Source organism: Malania oleifera, chromosome 4 (assembly GCF_029873635.1).
Source record: "Malania oleifera isolate guangnan ecotype guangnan chromosome 4, ASM2987363v1, whole genome shotgun sequence".
Lineage (NCBI taxonomy): Eukaryota > Viridiplantae > Streptophyta > Magnoliopsida > Santalales > Ximeniaceae > Malania > Malania oleifera.
In genome coordinates this window covers 45,695,459-45,718,619 of record NC_080420.1, presented here as the reverse complement: position 1 = coordinate 45,718,619, position 23,161 = coordinate 45,695,459, and the positions used below count along the sequence as shown (strand labels likewise).

Genomic DNA, 23,161 nt, shown 5'->3' with positions numbered 1-23,161 from the left:
AGATAATAAATATCATTAGTACTTATGCTCCTTAAGTTGGTTTAACAGAAAATCTTAAGAGACAATTTTGAGAAGATATGGATAATATTACACAAGAAATATCAGGGACTAAGAAAATATTTATAGGAGGAAGTCTGAATGGACACGTTGGAAGAGATAATAAAAATTATGAGATGATAGATAGAGGATATGGATATGGAGACAAAAATGAGTCTGGGGAGACGATTCTTAGACTTTGCTATGTTATATGATTTTAGTATAATGAATACTTACTTTAAGAAGAGAGAAGAACACTTAATAACCTTTAAAAGTGGACAAAATAGAAGTCACATAGATTTTTATTTAACTAGAAGGGTAGATCATTTATCATGCAAGGATTGTAAAGTTATTCCAAGTGAAAGCCTAACCACACAACATAGAGTCTTAGTGTTAGATATCTGTATTAAAAAATGGAAGAAAAATGATAAAATAAACCAATGTAAGAGAACTAGATGGTGGAACCTAAAAGAAGAGAATATAATAAAATTTAAAGATAAAATGATCAAAGATGGGGGTTGGACCTTAGAAAAATGGGATCGATACAAATATTTTTTGGAATAGATTAGCTAGCTCTATTAAAAAGATAGCAAAAGAGATTTTAGGTGAATCAAGGGAAAGATTCTTGAATAGTAAAGAAAGTTGATGGTGGGATAAAAATGTACAAAAAATCATAAAGAAAAAAAGAATTTAGTATAAAACGTGACAAAAATGTAGAAACAGAGATAACTTTGAAAAATATAAGGAGGCAAGAAAAGATGCAAAAAATGGCCATTAGTGAAGCTAAATATAGATCATTTAATAGTTTTTATGATAGATTAGGTACAAAAGAAGGGGAAAGAGATATATTTAAACTTGTTAAAGTTAGAGAAAGGAAGAGCAAGGACTTAGGAAATGTAAAATGCATAAAAAGTGAGGATGATATTGTCTTGGTTAAGGATGAAGATATTAAAGAAAGATGACGAAGTTACTTTATTAAGTCATTTAACGGAAACCAAATAGAAGGTTTAAATTTAGAATTGTCAAATGAGGAAAAGACTAAAAATATAAGATTTCGCAAAATTAGTGTTAACGAAGTTAAGTTTATACTAAAAAAGATGAAAAATAGGAAAATTATGGGACTAGATAACATCCTAATTGAAGTTTGGAAATGTTTGTGTGATAATAGAATTATATGGTTAACTAATTTATTTAATATAATTGTAAAAACTAAGAAAATGTCAGATGAATGGAGGAAAAATATTTTAATAACTATATACAAAAATAAATGAGATATACAAAATTGTAATAATTATCGTGGAATTAAACTTATGAGTCATATGATGAAATTATTGGAAATGGTAGTTGAACAAAGATTAATGTTATAAACGAAGATCTCAGAAAATTAATTTGGTTTTATGCTTGGGAGATCTATTACAGAAGCTATTTATCTTTTAAGAAGATTAATAGAAAAATTTAAGGAAAAGAAGAGGGACTTGCATATGATATTTATTGACCTTAAGAAAGCATATAATAGGATACCTAGGGAAGTTCTATGATAGGTTTTAGAAAAAAAAAGAGTGTACGTTGTAGGTATACCAATGTCATTAAAGATATGTACGATGGAGTAATGCCTAGTGTAAGGAATATAGATGGAGAAACTAGAGAATTTCCAATTATCATAGATGTGCAACAAGGATCTGCTTTGAGTCCTTATCTTTTTGTTTTAGTGATGGATCAATTAACTAAAAGTATTCAAAAAGAGGTTCCATGGTGTATGATATTTGCAGATGATATTGTATTAATTGACGAAATTAGGGATGGAGTGGAGACTGAGTTAGAATTATAGAGAGAAACTTTGGAATTTAGAGGCTTTATGATAAGTAAAAATAAAATAGAATATATGAAATGCAATTTTAGTAATAATAGGAGGAATTTTGAAGATAAAGTTAAACTTGATGATGAATAAATAAATAGCTATGCAAGTTGAAGGAAAAATTGAAGATGATGTAATGCATAAACTTAAAGCAGGTTTGGTAAAATGAAGAAGTGCTTCAAGTGTGCTACGTGATCATAGAATACCCTTAAAATTGAAAGAGAAGTTTTATAAGACAATTATAAGACCAGTTATATTATATGGATCGGAATATTGGGCGACGAAGAAACATAATATCAAAAAAATAAAAGTTACCGAGATAAGAATGCTTAGATGGATGAGTGATATAATATTGAAAGATAAATTAAAGAATGAATATATTTATGATAAGTTACGTGTAATTCCTATAAAAGATAAGATAAGGCAGGAACGACTCAGATGATATGGACACTTGCAACGTAGGCCTTATAGTGCATATGTGAGGAAGAGAAAATAATTTAGTGTAATTATGGATTAAAACCATAGTATAATGATTTTTTTTTCCAGCATTTTAAAATTTTTCTCCAAACAAGCAACTGAAAATTCTTTCAAGATCTTGAAAAATATTTCTTGCTTCTGCAGAATTTTCCAGCAAACAGACAGAAGCTCTGCTCATTTCCTCAGTGAAATTTGTCTTAAAAGAATTTACAATTTTTCGTTTGCCCTACCTGTTCAAGTTTTCACTCTTGCTCGCGGAGATGAGCGGTCACAGCCAAGGCGAGGATGTGCAAGATTTAATGGCGAGAATCACAAGAGCAGTGGATGATATCTACCATGTTCGAGACACGTATTTTCCTGCCGACCCAGATGAGAAAATCTCCAAACTCCGGCGGGAATCTGATCTCGCTATCAAACTCCTTGATTCCATTCCTTCAGGTTATTTCTGCACTTCTCCTGTTTCTTTCTCAATCTCCATCTGGAACTGAGGCTAAGAATATATGTTTGAATCGTATGGTTTATGTTGTTTTCGAGTGGGAAGTTGCATAGACAGCTCAGTTGAGTCATGGATTTGGATTTCTCGGGTTTTAAATGATGAAAGATTGCGATTCCGATTTTTAGTTTATTTTTTTCCCCTAGTTTTGTTTCCAACCAGTTTGCTTTTCTTCGGAATTTATTTCTGCATTCATTTGTTTCTCGTTTTTAATATTGTCTGCAAAAGGTAGTTCGAGAATTGAGTTTGGGTCTGTTTAGAGAGTAGATTGAGAAAATGGAGAAACCCATTTTATTAAACATTTAAATAATAACTGGAAGCATAAATTTAGCTGATATAATTTTTGCCCAATATTATCATCATTTTGCTCTGTAAAATTGTTTGAATGCAATGCTTGCATTAATCTGGCAAGGTCTGATATCAACTGAATAACATAAATATATCTAATATCTAGGCCTTAGTAAGTGCACGTGCAACATTCTCAAATGATACAATTTTCTATAGACTTACAGTACCTCTTCCTACAGTTCGATGATGTGATATTACTGTTTAACATGTGAGGACTTCAATGAGACGTCAATTCCTTTGCTTGAGTTGCCTCCAGTGTAATCACAGTATAGTGGTACAAGTGACTGAGCTGAATGAACCATTCTAAGTTCTTCAACGAACTTCTTTATCCAAATATTTTTCTTTGCAGCATCCAATGTCACTCTATGTTAATTATTATGCCTTAGTGGTGGAATCAGTTGCATTTTCTTGCTTATAGCTTTATAACAACTAACTGCACCACCATTACTAGAAAATATGTATCTTGAGTTCTTGTCACCCACATGTAATTGAATCTGTCTGTGAAGTCATTCACTTGTAATTGTCTTCCTCCATTGGTCATATCCTTAGTTCTTCTTAAGTATTTGTGAATATTCTTGTCTGGGTTCACCTGATATTTGCTTATTATGACTAAGACAGGGCCTTATACATAGCATGACATACATAAGACAACTTACTGCAGGTGCATAATTTACCCTTTTCATGCATTATTTTTTGGGTCTATCTTAGGACTCATTCAATTAAAGGGATTCCATGCTTGCAAGTTGCAAGGTAGTTGACCTCAGCATGCATGCTGAACATTTTTATCACATTTTTTTATGTGCCAAGGTTGTTACAATCTTCTCATACTACTAGTTCTATCTCTATGGAGCTTTACCCCTAGGACATCCAATGCCTTTCCTTGATCCTTCATGGAGAATGCTTAATAGAATTTGAACGTACTTGAAGATGCAACAACAACAACAACAACAATGTTAAGCCTCAAGTCCCACTAGATGGGGCCACCACATAAATCCTTTTCTGTTAATTCACACGATTGTGGGTATTTTCCTCTGCTAGCTTGAGAGTTATTAATCCTACCTCACTATTTCATTCCATGTTATTAAAGGTGTACCACTACCCCTCCTAATACCTATAACAATAACTCACTCAATCCTCATTGGTGCACTACTTGGAATGTGTTTCAAATGCCCAAACCATCTAAGTCATCGCTCATTTATCTGATCTTCTATTAGTGCTATGCCTAACTTATTGTGAATATTTTTGTTCCTTGCTTTATCTTTTAATGTTATACCACTCATCCACCTTAACATTCACATTTCGACAACTTTTACCTTTTGAATATATATATAGTTGCTCAACATTCTGATCCATATAGCATGGCTTCCTGTCCTATAGAGTATGTTGTTTATATAATTTTCAGTTATTAGAAATTTTGAATGTTGTTTGCATAGAGGATAAGTAAAGTGATCACACTGCAACTAACCTTTTTTTTTTTTATATCGTCGGGTGTCCTGGCTACCCCAGCTCCAGTCACGTGACACTCCCGTTGACTGGGCACATCGTGAAGGCGTCACAGGGTACTCAGACTAATCCCACACTTGCACGCACAGTGCCCTCCACACGTGCAGGAGGTAAATTGCGGTTATGCATTCGGCTGGCAGGGATCGAACCCTCGTTCTACCGTCAAGTGGCCCTCGAGACTCCGTCCTTACCACCCGAGCTTGTGCCTGTGGGGGCTGCAACTAAGCTTTTATATGCACACAAGGCTCATATGCATTTTTTTAATGAATCCACAACTCTAACGGCCTCATCAAAATGGGTGTTCCAACTTATAGAGACTTGCGTTAGTCCATTAGTTGATCTTTTGAGCATGTAGACTTTGTGACTCCTATTTTTTTATATTAAAAAGGCAGTCCAATTTGTTGGTAAATATCTTCCTTAACTTACCTATTAAAGGCAGCAGTCTTTACATCTCTTTGCCATATTTTTGCTCGTTTTGGGCATTTGTGAAAAGTAAAATCCTCATAGATAGGCATGGAAATTGGAAAGAAGGTTTTCTCATGGTAAATCCCTTGCCTTGGTAGACATCAATCGAGCTTTGTTTGTCACCATATTTCCATTTTTACCTTTTTTTTTTTTTTCTTTCTTTTGAAGGCTCATTTGCAGCCAATGGGTACTATGCGTTTCAGAGCATCTATTGAGGTCTAGACTTGGTTGGAGTACATCAAGTCTCATTCAAATTTCATGGCTCTTTGCCACATACTAGGATAAATGTCTAACATCACCTCTTTATAGTTTGAACTTGAAGGATCATCTACCACCATTGTCACCTAAGAGGAACAATTCTTCAATCCTATGGAGGAATCCATATCTCAATGACGGTTTAGACACTCTTCCAAATTGTGAAGAGGTGTTCTCTAGTTGTCGTTGGATAGGTTTAAGGGTTTTCTTCTCATGAGGTTTGTTTGACATTTCTTTAAGCTCTATATTCTTCCCCACACCACTCTCTTCAATAAATTCTTTCAAGAAAAATGTTGTTTCTTCAAAGAATTACCTTATGTTCATTTAAAAGATAGAAATAATATGCCAGTGTTTCTTTGATATATTCGATAGATAAATATATATGTGTTAGATCTAGCTTCCAATTAGTTTGCTCAGTTTGGCAGTAAAACCCCAAATCTTAGCATGCCTAAAACCTAGTTTCTTCCATGCCACATTTATATATGGGTTTTTGAGGATAGACTTGAAGGTACAGTATTCAAAATGTTGTATGTGGTCTCTAGGGCATAACCCCAAAATAAACTGAGTAAATTGGCATATTTCATGATAGAGCATACCATGCCCAATAAGGCTCAATTTTTTCTTTTGCATACACCATTTAATTGTGGCATTTGAGAATGAGTCTGTTGGGACACTACTTCAATTTCTATAAATTTAAACCCCCCTTTGAACCAATTTGGTTCATTGAATGGAGTCGAAGTACGAAAGGAATTGACGTATGAATGTGTCGACATTGGTTCGGGTGGCCTGTTTAGTCGCCAACAAGTTTGGTGACTGTTTAAAGTTCAAATAAGTGTAGATAACCAAACCATTGATTACTTTAACTTACCTTTTTTTGTTTTAAAAAATGGAGTCACCACTTTATTTTAGTTTTGAAAAGGCAAACTAAAGGAAAACCTTTTTTGAAAAAAGATTTAGGTTCGGGAGTCCCATTATGAATAAAGAAGGTAATTCTTTCAATTTCTTTTTGAGGAAATTCAAAGAACTAGCACCCTATAGCACCCATTACATAAATGGTTACCGTACTTACATTATGTGTTTGTGCGTGCTTCCCTTTTTGGAAAGCAATTTTTTGAAAAATAGTCATTTTGAAACATGGAATATAGGTTGCAGCAATGGTTGGTCGATCACCTGCTGCAACCCTCCATCCCATATTATTTTTTTGCAAAAAATTCCTTAAACCCAAACCCGCCCCCCTTTTGGAAAGGCTTTCGTAGGGTCCATGTAGAGGACTTAACCTCATGAAAACCCCACTACTTTGTGCCCTTCCGAAAATTAACATACATTCATGCGTAAAAGAAAAAGATAATGAAGAAAGAAAGAAATAAAAAAATATTTTTGGTTTTTTTTTTTAGTATAATTGATTCTACACATGTAGATTGCCTGCATATCGTCTGAGAGGAATTAAGTCATCTCCAGTTCATCAAAAACATTTTTCAAATTTTAATTCAAAGACATTTTTGAGTTTATTTGAGAAAAATCCTTGAACTTTGAATGCTTTGGTTTCTTTGAAAGGAAAACTATAAAACCCAACTTGAAATCCCTAAGTTTTGCCTTTTTTTTTTGAAAATAGGTTTTTTAATCAATCCAACAACTACATCATGGATAGTCTATTAAAAAGGTAAATTTTCTAAAATGAAAAGTTTGGCTTCTTTGGAAGGAAAACCATCAAACCCAACTTGAAATCCCGAATTTTTACTTTTCTAAAAAAGAGGCTTTTTATTTATCCAACAGTCATATAATGGATAGTTACATTAAAAAGATAAATTCTTTAAAAGCAATTTTTGGCTTTTTGGAGTAGAAAAGCCATTATACTTGAAAATGATGATTTTTGACTTTATGAAGAGAAAAACCATAAAATTGACCTGAATCATTACCAGAAGACTCAACCAATCTCATCGCATAACTTACAAACATCCCAACATTTCAACATCTCAAATTTTGGGTAGACTGGTTGACCATCCCATGAAGATCGATTGATCGCCTGCATGCATGCTCTACTATATACAAATTTTTGTGCAATTTTTTAATGATCCATATTGCAATCCGATACTAAATTGATCCTAGATGACATGCTATCACTCAAAATCAACATGCATACGTAGGAATCATGCAAAATAAATCATGCCAACTCATGTTATCAAATTTGCCATAAAGCAAAAACAACATGCTAATGAATTCAAATATGTTGATTAGAAGATTGCTTTCCAATGTAGATCAGAGGGGGAGAACTCTCACTCGAAAGAAATATGAAAGGATTGAATGAATGGAAGAATGGAAGAAATGGGAAAAAATTATAGAAATTCAAGAATGAGAGACCTCCTCCAAACATGCACAAAAGTCTTTGTAATTCTTCTCTCGTTTCCCTTTGTAGGCGTGCTACAAAATGACCCTTGCATGGTCTAATAGACCATGTAAAATGGAGGGAAACAACTTTGAATTTTGAATATTAAAAATTCAAAATTCAAACTTAAAAAACCACCAACAACCAACTACCACCATTCTCATTCGTTGCCTAACACATGACAACAATCAAAGCATGTAATACTACCAAAATGACCAACCAATGAAAATAAAGGAATTCAAAATTCAAATTTCAATTATGCTAGTTGACCGCTCTGGGAGACTGGTTGACCACCTCTAGTTGGCACCAAAAGTCCTTCGTGCATGCGCGAAAAAATGGGGAAGAGGGAAATAGGTCAACCGTCCATAAGTGGCCGGCCGACCGCCATGTGGTGAAAATCTATTTTTCCTTTATTTTTGTTAAAAATTGGCGCTCTGATACCAGTTGTTGAAAATTGGCTCTGATACCAATTGTTGATGCAAGTGCGCAGTGGAAGACCTCACAAACTCGAAACAATCCGGAACAAATAATGCAAGCACTCAACGATGAATATACAGAAATTAACAATCAACCACAATGAATAAAGGAAAGCAATAAATCAAACATTACACAAGAATTTACGTGGTTTGGCAATTTGCCTACGTCCACGGGAGCAAGCGGCTGTTTTTCACTATCACATGTGAAGCTTATATCAAGCTTATCATCACGGGTTACAAAATATTGATTAATATGCGTACAAAAGACTTATACTATAACTAAAACACTTCTGTAGTAATCCTTGGAAGAAAATCCTCCAAAACCCCCCAATCTACTGGTCTCCAATTCAAAAATCCGTGCTTGCATTGAATGAAACCGTTGACGGTTTGAAGCTGAGAGCTGTTCCTGCTGCCGACTGAAACCGTTGATGGTTTGATCCTGCAACTAGCCTCCTTTTTCTTTGCATCACTATGCTTTCCCCAGTGCATGTGTTCCACTCAAATATAAGCCACATCTCCAACAATTTTTTGTCTTGAATTTTAATGGTTAAGATTTGTTTGGTCAAAAAATAACTATTGACATAATGAAATCAAGGTAGGAGTGGATTTGCCGTTGGAAAGCGATTATTGCTTTGACTGGTAACATAAAGTGATTATCAAAATTGCAATTTCAATTTTTTCCAAATGTTTAGTATTTTTCTATGATGGCTATAATAGAATTAAAAATAAGCCATTTCTTAAAAATGCCCCTAATGCAAAATTATTTAATTTTTTAAGCTTCCAAATATATGGCTTGAATTCAACTATACTAATTATTGAAAATTTCTTCATTTTTTGGATATTATTTACATTTTAAAAATTCTCCCTAATTGGTTAATGGTTGTGGAGGTTCCCCTTGCAAGGTTGTTCCCTATGATACAGGGTGATTAAAGAAAATTTGGGCTCTGTTGAATTTTGTGGGTGAGTAGAGGAAGTGTCATTCTTCCTCATGCAAGCCCCCAGGGTTTCCTAGGTGGTGTGTGACTTTTCTTCCCTCTCATCCACTTCAAAGTGGGTGAGACAGGACATTCTCATGCTTTGCTGAAAACAAAGGATCCCAAGTTTACGTTTGCTTATCTTCATGCATGAGAATACTATATCCAATTTGTCAATGTTCAATCCTCTTCATTAGAGGATAAGCATACATGCATTTATCAAAATATTTAATCTCAAACATAAAATAACTATGATGTATCTTGTCTAAAGACTATATAAGTAACTATAATATAAAACACCAAATTGAAAGGTATTTATGACTCCATTTAGGTGTTTTAGAGGCTGCTCATACTCTAATGGCTTGCGACTGGCCATTTTTCAACTGGCAGACATAACAGAAGCTGGTCTATCTGGATACATGAGTGTGCAGACCAGTTTCATGTCCCTAACCTCTGAAAGGATTTATTTCCTCAACTTAGATCCTATTGACTAGTTGATCTACTTAATTAGATGTGCCCCAATAATATGTAAAACTTGCCCTCAACTAAGATCTTGTCGAGTAACTCATATTCTTTAATTAAATGCACTCATGAATATGGAAAACTGGCCCTTTATTAATCATGTGAATGTGGGAAAGTACAATGTAATGCCCTGTACATTATGTCATTTTGACTGGGTTTAAGGCATACGATTGATAAGCGGAAATAGATGGCATTTACTATTTGATAATCACAAGGAATACAGAGGATGGAACCACTGTTTGTATGTGGCAATCTTCAGATGAAAATCGAATTTTCTTGTTTAATTTTTGTGCTTAAGGTGCCCATTTTTTGTACTTTTGGGTATTTGCTGATTTATGTCGTACTGATTGGAAATTATATGCTTTTGTGCAGAAGAAAGGAAATCCCCTATGCAACGGGCAGCATATGAATATTTGAGGGGTAAGATACTGGACGTATTTCCTGATTATAGGAAAGAAGCAGAGGATCATCTGTCAAAGGCTGTAAGTGAGAAACAAATTGTTCTCTTAGAAGTTTAGTAATTTGTACTTCTTAAGTGCAAATCTGAGGGACATGCTTTGAATTGACTATTTTATTCTCCAGGTTAAATTGAATCCATCTCTTGCAGATGCTTGGCTATGTTTAGGTAACTGCATTTGGAAGAAAGGAGATCTGCCTTCAGCCAAGAACTGCTTCACACTTGCACTAAGCAAGGTTGTTCCCTCATTTCTAGAATCAGTTTTACGTTGTTTTTTGAAGTAAAAGGATCGTAGATGTCTGTGGGTGTTGGTTACTGATAGATAGTCCTCATGTCTAGTGCAGGGTCCAAACAAAAAGATACTTTGTCAATTATCAATGCTCAAAAGAAAAATGGCCCAAGGTGAGGATTCATCCCCTTTCCTTCTGTTCTGTTATCATGCCGTTGATAAGAGTAACTGACTGGCCATTAGCACTAAAACAATTTATTCAACACCTTGCAAAACTCTCTCTCCCTTAAGAATAACAAACCAGGATATGAATTCCATCTTTATTCATAAACCAGATGAAGGTCATTGTCTTTATGTTGAAGTAGAAGACTTGTTGAGCTTCATGCCATTCAGCTTCTTATTGACTCCATCCTTGAACCATACATCGATCTTTTTGTCCAGATTTTTTTTGAATTTTTTGGGGTGCTGATTCTTTATTCGTGCAGTCATCATTTCTAATTTTGACTGTTGTTTTTTATCTAATCTGGAACCTTTTCTGTATCAGTGGTTGTAGGCCTGGATATGATTGCACTTGTTAAAGTAATTGTGAAAGGCCTTACTTCCCTCACCAGCTGTCCGTCCGTTGAAACAGAAGTGAATTTGTTGAGATAGGTTTGTCAATTATGCTATACTTTGTCTCTAGAATGACATAGAAAAAGGACAGAGAAAATGTACGATAGCATTTGCCTAATGGGATAGTTTAGAAAAATTTTGTTTTTCAGCCATGTGTGAGAGAAGGTAAGCCTTGCATAGAAATTAAAGAGGTATTCTTTGTTTTGTAAGAAACAGGACAAATGATTAGGGAGGTGCGTTAGTCTCCTTAAGATCATAAATTAAACACCCATGTTTCAAAGTAAGGCAGCTGTGAGGATGTCTCAGATTTAATTTTCAACCAAGACATTTGGCTTTTGGTCTGGCCAATGTTCAAGAGATGTTAGAGCCTGGGAAATTTGCAAATGAGTTCTTTTTATTGTTTTTGTCAACAAAAAGTGTTTATCTAAATTATTAGGGAAACACGAAGTCAATGACTACAGGATTACAAGGATGAAAAACTCCAAGCTTTTTTTTTTTTTATTATTAATTTTTTCAGACCTGCAAAAACACTATTGCAAGAATCAGAATCCAGTGACCCACAACCATAATTAATAAGCCTTCTTTTATTATTGTAATTTGTAAAATAAAATTCTCACCATAGTATTAATCTAATATAATAGTGTCAGATTGGATGTTGATTCTGGCTTTGCGGAGGGATTAGAGGTCGATGTCAATAAAAAAGAAGCTGGATTGGGAATGAGATCTGGTGTTTCAGGATTTAATTCTGAAAAATCAAAGGGTCCTAAGGTGTGCACTCATCATAAGGCTGCAATGATGGGTGCAGAAATGAAGAAATTATTTGAAGCAGAAAGAGAGCAGTCCCGTGACATAAAGCCAAAGATTATAAGGAGAGATTCTGAAGGAGAGTTGAGCATTGTGGAAGATATACTTGCTAAGATGAAGGATATAACAAGTGATGGAGTAAGCAAAGGAAAGGAAGCTAAGAAATACTTAGATCTTTCAGATAACGATAGTGATGACATCGGCAAGTTTAACTGTGGTGGTGGTTTTCTGTTGGATGAGATTTGGGAACAATATGGATATGTTTCTGATTCCTGTGATGTTCTCAGGGATCTATCAAATCTACATCCTTCCCCTATGGAAGGATTGGAAGGGGTTCCTATTTTTGAGAATGATGGGTTGGATAATAAAATCCAGTGCAATGATGGAATTTTACCTACACCAGTGGAGGTGATTTCTAGGAAGGACTTAGAAGCCCAAGATATAATGGATAAATTGGATTTAAAAATGTGTGATGCTAGTGGAATTGAAGTGTGCTTTGATGGGGGTAATTACAGGGCGAAGAAGGGTAAGAGGAGCTTGCAAATTTAAAGTGCTCGGTGAATTATGACGGAAAGGGATGTAAAGGGGTTTTCGTGGTTTGTTGTACCTTTCTATTACTTTTTATTTTTAATTTTTTAATTTTTTATTTTCATCTTTATTATTTTTTGTTTTATTTCTATTTTTTTTTCCTTTGGTCTCCTTAGGTTGTAACTTTTCTTTCTCAATCTAATATACCTTCCTTTATTATCTATATATATATATATATATATATATATATATATATGATTGAGTGTCAATTCTCAATCTGTTTACACCCTGTCAACTTTTGATCCTTAATCCCAGGTTTCATCCCTTTCAACTAATTATCCATGTTAGAAAAGATAGTGCATATATATAAGAAGAAATTTCATGGTTCTTTTAATCAAAAAATTGAAGACAATAACTTGTACACATAAATCCTCATTTTGATTAGTTTTTCTTTGGTTTTGATAGTGAGTCACCACTTGGCCCAAGAGTTTAAGTTGTTAGATGAGGTTCCATGAATGGATTTAGTCATCCAACATGCCCCCTCATTCTCAAGTCCCTTGGGCTTAAAAGCATGGAGAAATGACCATTGCTTTTCCTTATACTGAAATTTATTTGTAAGAAACTGGGCATCTAAGACTCCAAATCTTTTGGTCTGAGAGGCTGTGGATGTCATACAGGGAACAACTTAACTTATAGCTTATGTATTCTTCTTGTATCCTCATTTTTGTTCAAGTGGTGATTTAAGAACATTGTACCAGAGCCGTGGTTGCTGTGAGGTCTTGAGTTCAATTCTCGTTGCTTGCATTTATCTGTTGTTTGGTAAATTTTTAATTCCTCCTAATAGGTGTTATTCAATGATTTTTTTTTTTCATCTCCGTGTGTGATGAGGCTGCATGTATAGAAGTGTTGGGGCTTGAGCAATAACATTGTTTACACGTTTGATATGCAAATTCCTCTTTAGAGTGAGGACTTGGGGTTTTTGTTGCCCCTATGTAGCATATGCCTGTTGTGTCAGACAAGGCCATGTGGCAGTGTCGTGACATGACAGCACAACCAATAAGGAGGAATCACATAGTTGTGTCCTTGTGAGGGTAAGTTGAACAAGAAATAATTTATTGGTTTATGGCTATTCTAAAATTTTAAAGGCAAAAAGTGTTCAGAATTACATACTTGAGCATAAAATTAATTTTCTATCTATTAAAGCTTGATATATATTATTGACCCACAACCTAACAGCTTAAGTTTTTAGGTAAAGTGATACTCTAGCATGGTATTAGAGCTGGTTACCAGGAGGTCCTGGTTTCTAGTCTTGTTGCCCGCATTTACTGTATTGTATTTAAAAAATTATTGTATTCCCTATAATGGTTGATATTATCGTGTATTTATCTCTCCATGCGCTGTCGAGCTGCATGTGCGGGGGAGTGTTAGGACTTGATATACATTGTTGGCCATAACCTAACAGCTTAAGCTTTTAGGTAAAGTGGTACTCTAACACTACACAAAAAAAAAAGAAAAAAAAAAGAAAAAAAAACTCCTCCCTCTCCTGATATTTCTGCACTGGCCATGTTTAATTTTAAGGTAAAGGTCATAGCTATAGCTTGAGCTTGAGCTTGAGCTTGAGCTTGACCTTTATTATTGTTGCATCGTTATGCTTACCTGCCTTTCATCTTTGTAGGAACGGACAATCAGGCAGAAATTGTTGACGAAAGCATTCAACATGCTAAGGAAGCTATTACTTTGGATGTACAGGACGGAAATTCTTGGTGTAAGATAATTGTATTTTGTTATAGCATAATTTTCCATTCAACTTTCTTGGTCTCTAAATATAATTACTTGTCATATGTTGTAGTGCATCCTACACTTATGTATAGGCTAGAATATTGGTCTTATATTAAGTGTCCATTCTTGCGGACAAATGTTCTTCTAATGCTTTTCAATAATTCTAACTTTTCTTAACATGGCCTGTGGAAATAATTACATGCATATTCATGTAGGTAGGTGCATGCATTCATATCTTCATTTTCTGTAATATATTTTCATATTTTTGACAGACAACCTTGGAAATGCATGCCTTACAAGTTTTTTTGTGACTGGAGCATGGGATCACAACAAGCTTCTGCAGTCCTTAAAAGCATACCAAAATGCTGTAAGTGTGTGGAGTAAGAAACTTTCCCTAAGGATCCATTTTCTGACCCCTGTTGCATGTCTCGCAATTATTGACCACTTACTACATATTATAACTTTTATCTGGTATTTCATAGTTATTTATTAGTTTTTTGGCCCTATGTGGACCCGGCCTAGAATTTTGGACTATATCCTAACAATGTGTAGTTTATATGATTGTATCAGGAGAAAGATGAAAGAATGAAGTCTAATCCAGATTTATATTTCAACTGTGCTACTGTAAGTTAACTTGCCCTTTATTTTCATACATCCTTCTACTTATTTCTACATAGTATCTATAAGAAGGGAGATTGTGAAGAAGTTTTGGTATTCATACTATATGATATGATGCCAGAATTGAAAATTCCCTCAAAACAGTTACATTTGTAGTATTTCTTCCTCAGTCATGGGACTTTTGCTATTTATGTTATTACTGGACAGTTGACTTGAAGCAAGTAATATAGCTTAACTTATTAGTCTGTCATATGTATTAAAATATTTAAGGATTTATACAAGATATATGGATTACAGTAAAATTAGGACTTGAGTAAACAAGAGATTTGGTTATGATTGGGTAGTTCCTCAAGTAAGGACCTCCCACTCCTGTTTTTGTACATGGAATGAGTGTATTGATGGCGCATTAGTGAGAAAGAGTTGTATGGTTCAAGTGGAAGGTAGTGGTTAGGGACTTAGGGCGGAAATCCGAGAGAAATTTGGAGCTGAGGGAATGATGGAATCCTGATGGATTGTGTTATAAAAGTATGTCCATGGATGTAGCAGAATGGCAAAGTAGAATTCGTCTATTTCCCCTAAATCGGTGGGACGAATGCTTTGTAGAGTTGTCCTTGAACTCATAAAAGCAGATGTATGAGAGGAAGTTGGATGGAAGGTAAACATGAACAGAGACTTCATTTTCTTTGTAGGTTCTGTTTTGCACATCTTTGCTTGATAACTTAGGTGAAACTTGATAAGTACCTCAGCGAACAATCAAAGATTTAGATAAAAGAGCAACTGAAGAAGACAAGGGTGGTTGCATAAAGTTTGCTGAAAGAATGTTGAACTTTCTGAGGTTATTATTATATGATTGATCACAAAAATTAAGGTTCTACTCTCAAAGGTTTGCTACTCATCTCAGTTATCCAAAGGATGTGAGAATCTCATCTTGATTGGATTTCGTAGTAATGGATTTGAAGAAATGGCATGAACTTTCTTCAGAACAGGATTATAATAGGACATGTGATTTGTTTTATTTCAAATTATAATTAATTAATTCTGAAGATGTTCTTGCTGATGATGCTATGTTCCCAGCATCCTCTCTCTTCAAGACTGAAAACATGGGGATCCCCTCCCCTCTCCTCTTTCAAAACCTTACCCCCTTACCTCTTCCTTACGTTACACTGTTGCACCATCATCTTGTCATAGAGGTCGACTCATAACCTTGTGTGGAAGATTCGAGGTCGTTGTATCTGTTCGAAACTTGTAGAGCCTCATCTGTAACTTGCAGAACACTCGTCCTCCATCAATGCATCCTGCCAAACAACATTTGAAACTTGCAGAATCGCGTTCATAATTTGCAGAAGACTCGCCCTCCAGCAAATCATCCTTCCAAACAACAGAAACTCCTCGTGAACATAAATAACATCCTTGCAAAGCCCAGAAACACCCTTTATTTGAAAACTGAAGGAATACCAACACATCTGCTGTTTGGCTTCTAGTTCCCCTTGCATTCCATTTAGCTCACCTGGAATCCTTCGTCTTCCACGAGCACAATCGCCAAATCCTGAAGCACCCAATATTGATCCTCTAAACACTCATTGAAGCCTATACCCTTCTCCATTTACCCTGTTAACCAGAATTTCACCATGTCATCTTCTGTCAGAGATAGAAAACCTTCTCATTTGAATGGATTCCTTCAACATGAGCTCTTAGGATTCTGGAGCATGCCGGGAATAAGTTCTCTCACTTTGTATTGCTAGATAATGAGGTCCAATGGATCCAGGAATAATTGTGAGAATTTTGGACGCAAAATACCAAATTTTCTTGGATAGAGAAGAAGAAATTTTCAGGAGGATCCTTGATCATTTGATTTGTGTCTAACTTCCTCGGACGGATGATTGTTCTCAAGAAAAGGATCTTTGATCATTTGATTCTTTTCATACTCATTTGGGGAGTGACAAAAGGGTTTGGAGCTTAGGAACTTTTGGGGAATTCTCTTGTAAATCCTTTCTCTTTTATTTGACCCGTGACCCTATTGTGGGTAATTTTGCTTTTTATCCATTGATTTGGAAAGCCAAAGCTCCCTTGAAAATAAAAGCTTTCATTTGAACTGCTTTACTTGAAAGAATTAATACCAATGACTTGCCTCAGAAGAGAAGACCCGCTAAAGCCTTGTCACCGGATATTTGTGTCCCTTTTTTAAGGAGTGGAGAGATGTGCACATTTGTTTCTTCATTGTCCTTACAAGATGGCTATTGGTATAAAATTATCTGGTGTATTTGGCACGAGCTGAGTTTGCCCGCACACATTGAAGGCATTTTATACCATCACGTTTAGAGGTTTTGGTAAAGGAAAGGATAGGAAAGATTTATGGCAATGCTTTATTATGGCTATTATTTGGTGTGTTTGGCTGGAAAGGAATGCTAGAATATTCAAAGGAGCGGCTATTTCTAATAACTCTTTGGGGTAGAGTGATTTATCTTTCATCTTTGTGGGTGTCAGCAAATGGTTCCTTCACCAGATCTCTTTGTAAGACATGCTGCAGGACTGATTGGCTCTATTGCATTGAGCTTGGTTTTTGGGCTTAGGCTGTGAGAGTAGTACTTATACTTTTGATGCAAAGGGAAGATTTAATTCTCCTGGCTTTTTCTCTTTTGTTTTCCTTTTTGTACATTCTGCACTCTCTAATAAAATTTCTTTATTTATAAAAAAAACTTTTCCACTTCATAGGCATTTGGATAGGAAATAAGTATTAAACCCTTGTGGTGGGGACAAATGATTTGGCAATTTTGTGTCTCATTAAGTTAGAGAGTTATTTCCTGTCATAGTTTCAAGATCAGCAAAATATGGCATCCTTTTTACTGGCTTTAGGATTGATGGCTAATATGTTTTGGCTCCATTTTGTTGCTTTCTTTTCTTATGGGCAATTCACCAAATGTGGTTAAAAGTTTTCTTTTACCAATCATTAATTGATTAATTGAACTTATCTTTTCGCTACCTTTCTATGCAATACTTCTAACCATGTATATGCTTACATATACGTACTGTAAATTCCCCCTTTTTAGGTAAACAAATATTTGGAAAACTATGAGAGGGCTCTTAGTGGATTTGAAGCTGCTGCTTTGAAGGATCCTGGTCTCAATGCTTCCGAGGAGGTCCACAAGATGGTTAATCTTCTTGACAAGTTGGATAATTTGTTGAGGGTAATGAATTTTTTTTATCTATATAGGCAATGTAGTTATTTTGTAACCTAGCCCAAACAGTTGCTATAACCTTGCAGTATCCTCCATAGGTTAGAAGCATGATTTTTTAGCTAAGAATCTTAATTTAATGGATTGCATCATTTTAAGAATCTCAGAGGAAAGCCAATGCACACCTTCTAAATAGATTTGTGGCATAGATTATTTTCTTTTAACAAAAAGAAGTCAATATGGCCACTCAAAAGGAACCAATAACATTCATCAATGTATGGGGTATGCATGGGTTTAAATATTAAAATTTGAAAATAAATTTGTGACAGTCAGAAGGTCAGAAGGACACAGACATCACTTCTTGAAATTGAATTCAGCATTCATGCCTCTTACCCCACATGTAGTTGTCCCATGACATTATGGCATTTCTAATACTTCATGCTGTGATAGGACAGTGTAGTCTTACTTATACTTACTAATATATTGTTCTAATTTTTTATGTTTATTCAAAGTTGTAATCAAATAAATTAAATTCATGTGAAGGATATACTTTGGGAAACTTATGTTATTATATTTTCCATTTCCTTAATAATATCTAGTTTTAAGGACAAACTCTAGATAGTCTAGAATAGAAGTATAAAAATTTCCTTAGTTCCAACAGTTTGTCTTTCCTTTCCAAAATTATATGGCAATGTTATTATTTTGATATAAAATTAGTGATTGAGTTGCCTGCACTTGCACATGCATAGCATAGAGATAACTATGTACACTTGTGTACACATGCACACATGCACAACTCCTTGGTTGAAGCAAGCCCCACAATGTTAGAGATGCAAAATATTATTAGAGCAATGAACTCATGCAACAAGTGCAAAACTTGTGTAGAGGTCATGTTGGAACCCAAATGGAGATACTTGAAGGCAACCTTTACCTTTCGAACATACTAGATGGTAGTCTTGAAGATGGCACTTCTAGATATTGGAATTCTCCCCAATTTGCAATGTTTATCGTGATAAATTCTTGAATATTGGGATTTCCCACCTATCTACGTCATCTATGGGCGAAACATGTATTGAAAGAGTAGAAATTTCTCTCCTTTATTTTTTTAAATAAAATAATCAATATCAACAGAATGGTAAGAAATTCAAACTTACCTTTAAAGGTTATAGTGTTTGACCAACTTATCCTTCCCTAATCATATTAGCACCCATCCTGTAAAAATCCTAGCTTTGCTCTTGATGGTATACACCTTGGTGACTATGGCATGGAAGTAAGTTCTTTGCTTTCTGGTTAGTAGCCATTCAAAAAGAGGGCATGCATTGCTCTTTTGGCCTGTCTGAAACCATAAAGGATATGGTTGTATTGAAATTCAAGTCTTTACAAAAAAAAAAACCCGAGCGGGGTGGGGGTGGGGTTGGGGGGAGAGGATGCATCAAGCACCTCATGTAAGTTCCACTTTATTGGTCATTACTCATTACTAACCTATTTGCTCTAGTTGGAATGCCATGTGTTTGATAAAAGTCCACTTAGAGAATATTTGTATAGTATTAAGCTTCTAGACATGTTGAAATTTTGGGCAGGAGGTTCTTTTCACATGATAAGGCGTTGGATAATGTACTTGATTCAAAATAATACACCTGTCACATATTTTGGAAGATATTATAATTCTTATAGCATGCCGATTGGTACAAAAATCATGAAAAAACAATGTTAGTGTAAGCAATGGCTATATGAAGTTCATAGATAGGTATGTTAATTTTTCTTTGGAGAAAGATGGCTTTAGAAGTCAAGTGAAGGTAATTAATGGGAAAAAAAGGGTATGTACAAGCATTTGGATAAAGGAGTGAATGTTCCTTTGATGTAGGGCATCATAGAAAGAAGGGTTGGAAAACATTATTGGGATTTCAATAGATCATGGAAGGAAAAAGCCAAATTTCACGATCCTACATTCTTACGTTTGCAACACATGCAAGAGTGTCATGTGACCAACCTAGGAAGGGCTTGGTGTTGGTTAGATGGGTCTTGGAAGGAACTAATGTGAACATTGATTAGATTATGCAAATGTCATAGGATGTACTGTGATTGCCACTATGATGTTGTGGTGGATAATGGTAGTTGTCGAGGTGGCATTCTTGAGTCAGCGATGTATGATTCTTTATATCCTGATGATTACTCATGTTAAAACGAGAACATGGCAAATAGATTATATTCTTGGGGGAATACCAGGTGAATGCCCTACCATCCTTGGTGTCCTTTTGGGCATTTAGTGAGAACTCCAATGAGCACTTGAGGGCAGGCTCTTGACATCCTCGAGGGTTGTCTCGAGATTCCTTGTGGGGTTAGAAGCCTTATGGACGATCCTTTGGAGAAAGAAGTAACGCTTCACTTTTGATCGAAATTTGAGACATCCACCTGTGGTGGACCTTGTGTATACTATTGAGTTCTGCCATCTTACATCCGATTGGACTACCAATCAGTACGTCTATCTTGAGTAGTGTATGATTTCACTTCCCTTAGCTCCATCTTATGGGTGGTTAGTCGCAGGTTCATTTTCATGGGGATCATGTTGTGTGGATGAGAAATCTCGGTGTTGTGGAATGTGAGTTCAACACCCCTACAATTTGAGTCAAGGTTCTTCATTGTCCTCCATAATTGAGACAAGGGTTGTCATGTTGTGAGACTTGACCACTGAGTTGGATCCATGATTGTTCCCATGTATTTGGAGTATGGTTGGATAGGACCTAGGACCTAGTGCAGTCCTTTCGGTGCATAGGTGTGACTCTATTAGGGAGCATTCGGTTGGTACAATCAATTTGGTTAATTAACCGAATTAACTGAAAATTTTCGATTTAAGAAATTGAGCTAATCGAATTGAATTAGCCTTTTGACCTAATCATTAACCAACCGATGAGTACTTCAATTAAATTGGTTAACTGATTTTAATTTATTTAGATATTTTTATTAATATACATTATGTATAATTATTGATATATACATTAAATTATTAATATATATATATTATATATATATTATTAATAAACATTATACATATTAATATATAGTTAATTCGGTTTTGATCAAATTATTCTCTGCCCTAGACTTTGTCGCATGATATGTAGATTAAAGCAAGGATGATTCTTGTGGCCTTGGAAATCTCTTGCCACATGATAGTTGATATTAGAGCCGGTTTCTTTTTGAGAATTGAAATTGGATTGATATTGGTGGCTTCAACTCTTTTTCCTGAAACTCGAGATGGTCCCTTGGGTGTGTGTTGGTCACTCTCTCCCTTTTAGTGGTGTAACATGTTGTGTGGTTTGGATGAAGTTGATCTTTGATATCCTGTTACGTGAAATGAAGATGCTTGAGATTACCCTATACCCTAGGTGCGGGGATCTTAGGTGCAAGAGATATGGGTTTGTTTTGTTGGAACTAAGATGGTTGAGAATACATTGTACCTTTGAGGTGGGTATTGAGTCCACACTATATGGTTGGCACTAGAGTTCGAATGGCGATCTACAAAGATTTTTGCGGTGTCCTCATTCTGTAACCATAGGTAATATTCTTAGATCTATGGAAATAGACAAGTGTGGGAGTTTCGCCAAAGGTTTCTTTTACTCAAAAGGCTTGCCTTCCCTAAAGAGAGGTGAGATGCTTGGATCTATAGGAAAGGAAAGAGTGGCGGAAGCCTTTGTGCAAAGCCCCATGAATGTAGCTTTGTGTTGGTCTTAGCGGTGACAAAAACCCAATTGGGTGTAGACTCAAAGGGAATTGCAAATATTGCTCAAAGGACTTTGTTAGAACCTAAGCGGTCCCTATGATGTAAGTTTCCGCGGGAATGCGGTTGGAGATCATAACTGTGGAATTGACAATTACTTGGCACCATTGGCTAGGGAACCTTATTTACCCCTTTGTTAAAGGGCAATTGGATTTGATTGCCAAATGGCACTTAAGCCATGTTTGGTGAGGGACACGTACTATGTTGGCTGGAGGGCCTTTTGTGTTTTTGTGTAGGTCACTTCCAGTGCAGCTAGGCCAAAGGGTGGATTTTTCTAAGTTGCTAGGAATACTTGAGTTTGAGATGGGAAAGCCAGTGGGAAATTTAATCATAAAGTCAACCACGACAAATTGGGTTTGGGTTGGGATGTCGAAGGACAACAGTTACATAATTGGTAGCAAATACCTGTATTTGATGTTGGTATGTTAGAGATCAAATTGATGAGTTATCCAGTGTTGGATGTTGGTGTTTTGGACGAACTTTTAACCATGAGCTTTGGGATTTGAATGTTGAATTCAAGAAAAGATTTTGGAAGTGGTACATTTCACTATTAAGACGGTACATATGTGAATTTGATGATCGATGTTCAAATGATTTATGAAAGGATTGGGTGCTCATTAAGGAATTTGGAGAGGTGAATTTTGTTTTGGGGTTGAATGTTGGAATGAGCCTTGATGTCATACATGGTGGAAGTCTTGTCTACTAGAGGCAACATCGTGGTAAGAGAATAGATGAGCCTTCGATATGAGTCCTTCGGGGAAAAGGGGAATTCAAAATAATTTTTTGTGTAGATGAAGAAAAATGGCAACAACCTCCAATGCATAGTTTTAAATTGCAGTAGCGGGTAGCATAACATAACGGTAATGAGTGTAATAGGAAGCGGGAGCATCGGATGTTATATAATGGGAAGTAGGTGTAATGACCATGAATTTTTTTCAAGCATGCACAACCTTGTGCATATTAGTGTATTTGCATGTTTTAAGCTTTTAACCCTTCTTAGAAAGAGTTTTAGTGTATTTTGGATCCTTTAGTTCAACTACATTGTTTGGTAAGGGCAAGAAGTTTACATTTGTTTTAAACCACCATTGACAGAAAACTTACGTGTGTGCATATTTATACTTCTCATCATTCTTATGCGTGATAAATTCTTATGTGTGCTAACTTAATTAATAAAGCAAAATACATTATACACTTCATTAATCTATTAGACACATAAGACATACGAATAATACCAATATACTATAACTAGAAAAGAAAGACGGTTGAAGTTTGAAAAATATAGAGCATAAATATCAAATTGTAGTGGTTACATAATGGCCATAGCAGGCCTTGTGTAATAGTTGTGGTTTGTAACGGCCGCTACGGCCGTGATTTTTCTTTCCACCGATTTCGCAGTGTG

At 35.4% G+C, this 23,161-nt stretch overlaps 1 protein-coding gene across 4 annotated transcripts in view; it reads left to right on the top strand.

Moving 5' to 3' along the window:
- Positions 1 to 2,399: 2,399 nt before the first annotated feature.
- LOC131154169 (uncharacterized) overlaps positions 2,400 to 23,161 on the top strand; it is a 30,641-nt gene continuing 9,879 nt past the window's right edge. For 2 of the 4 annotated variants that reach the window (XM_058106747.1, XM_058106746.1), the window contains exons 1-8: positions 2,400 to 2,806; positions 10,160 to 10,269; positions 10,370 to 10,480; positions 10,589 to 10,646; positions 14,093 to 14,182; positions 14,469 to 14,563; positions 14,767 to 14,820; positions 17,862 to 17,999. In XM_058106747.1, the coding sequence (XP_057962730.1) occupies positions 2,629 to 2,806; positions 10,160 to 10,269; positions 10,370 to 10,480; positions 10,589 to 10,646; positions 14,093 to 14,182; positions 14,469 to 14,563; positions 14,767 to 14,820; positions 17,862 to 17,999 (834 nt within the window). In that variant the 5' untranslated portion in view covers positions 2,400 to 2,628. The remainder of the gene's footprint in view (positions 2,807 to 10,159; positions 10,270 to 10,369; positions 10,481 to 10,588; positions 10,647 to 14,092; positions 14,183 to 14,468; positions 14,564 to 14,766; positions 14,821 to 17,861; positions 18,000 to 23,161) is intronic. The other 2 variants (XM_058106748.1, XM_058106750.1) reach the window with 2 other exon arrangements.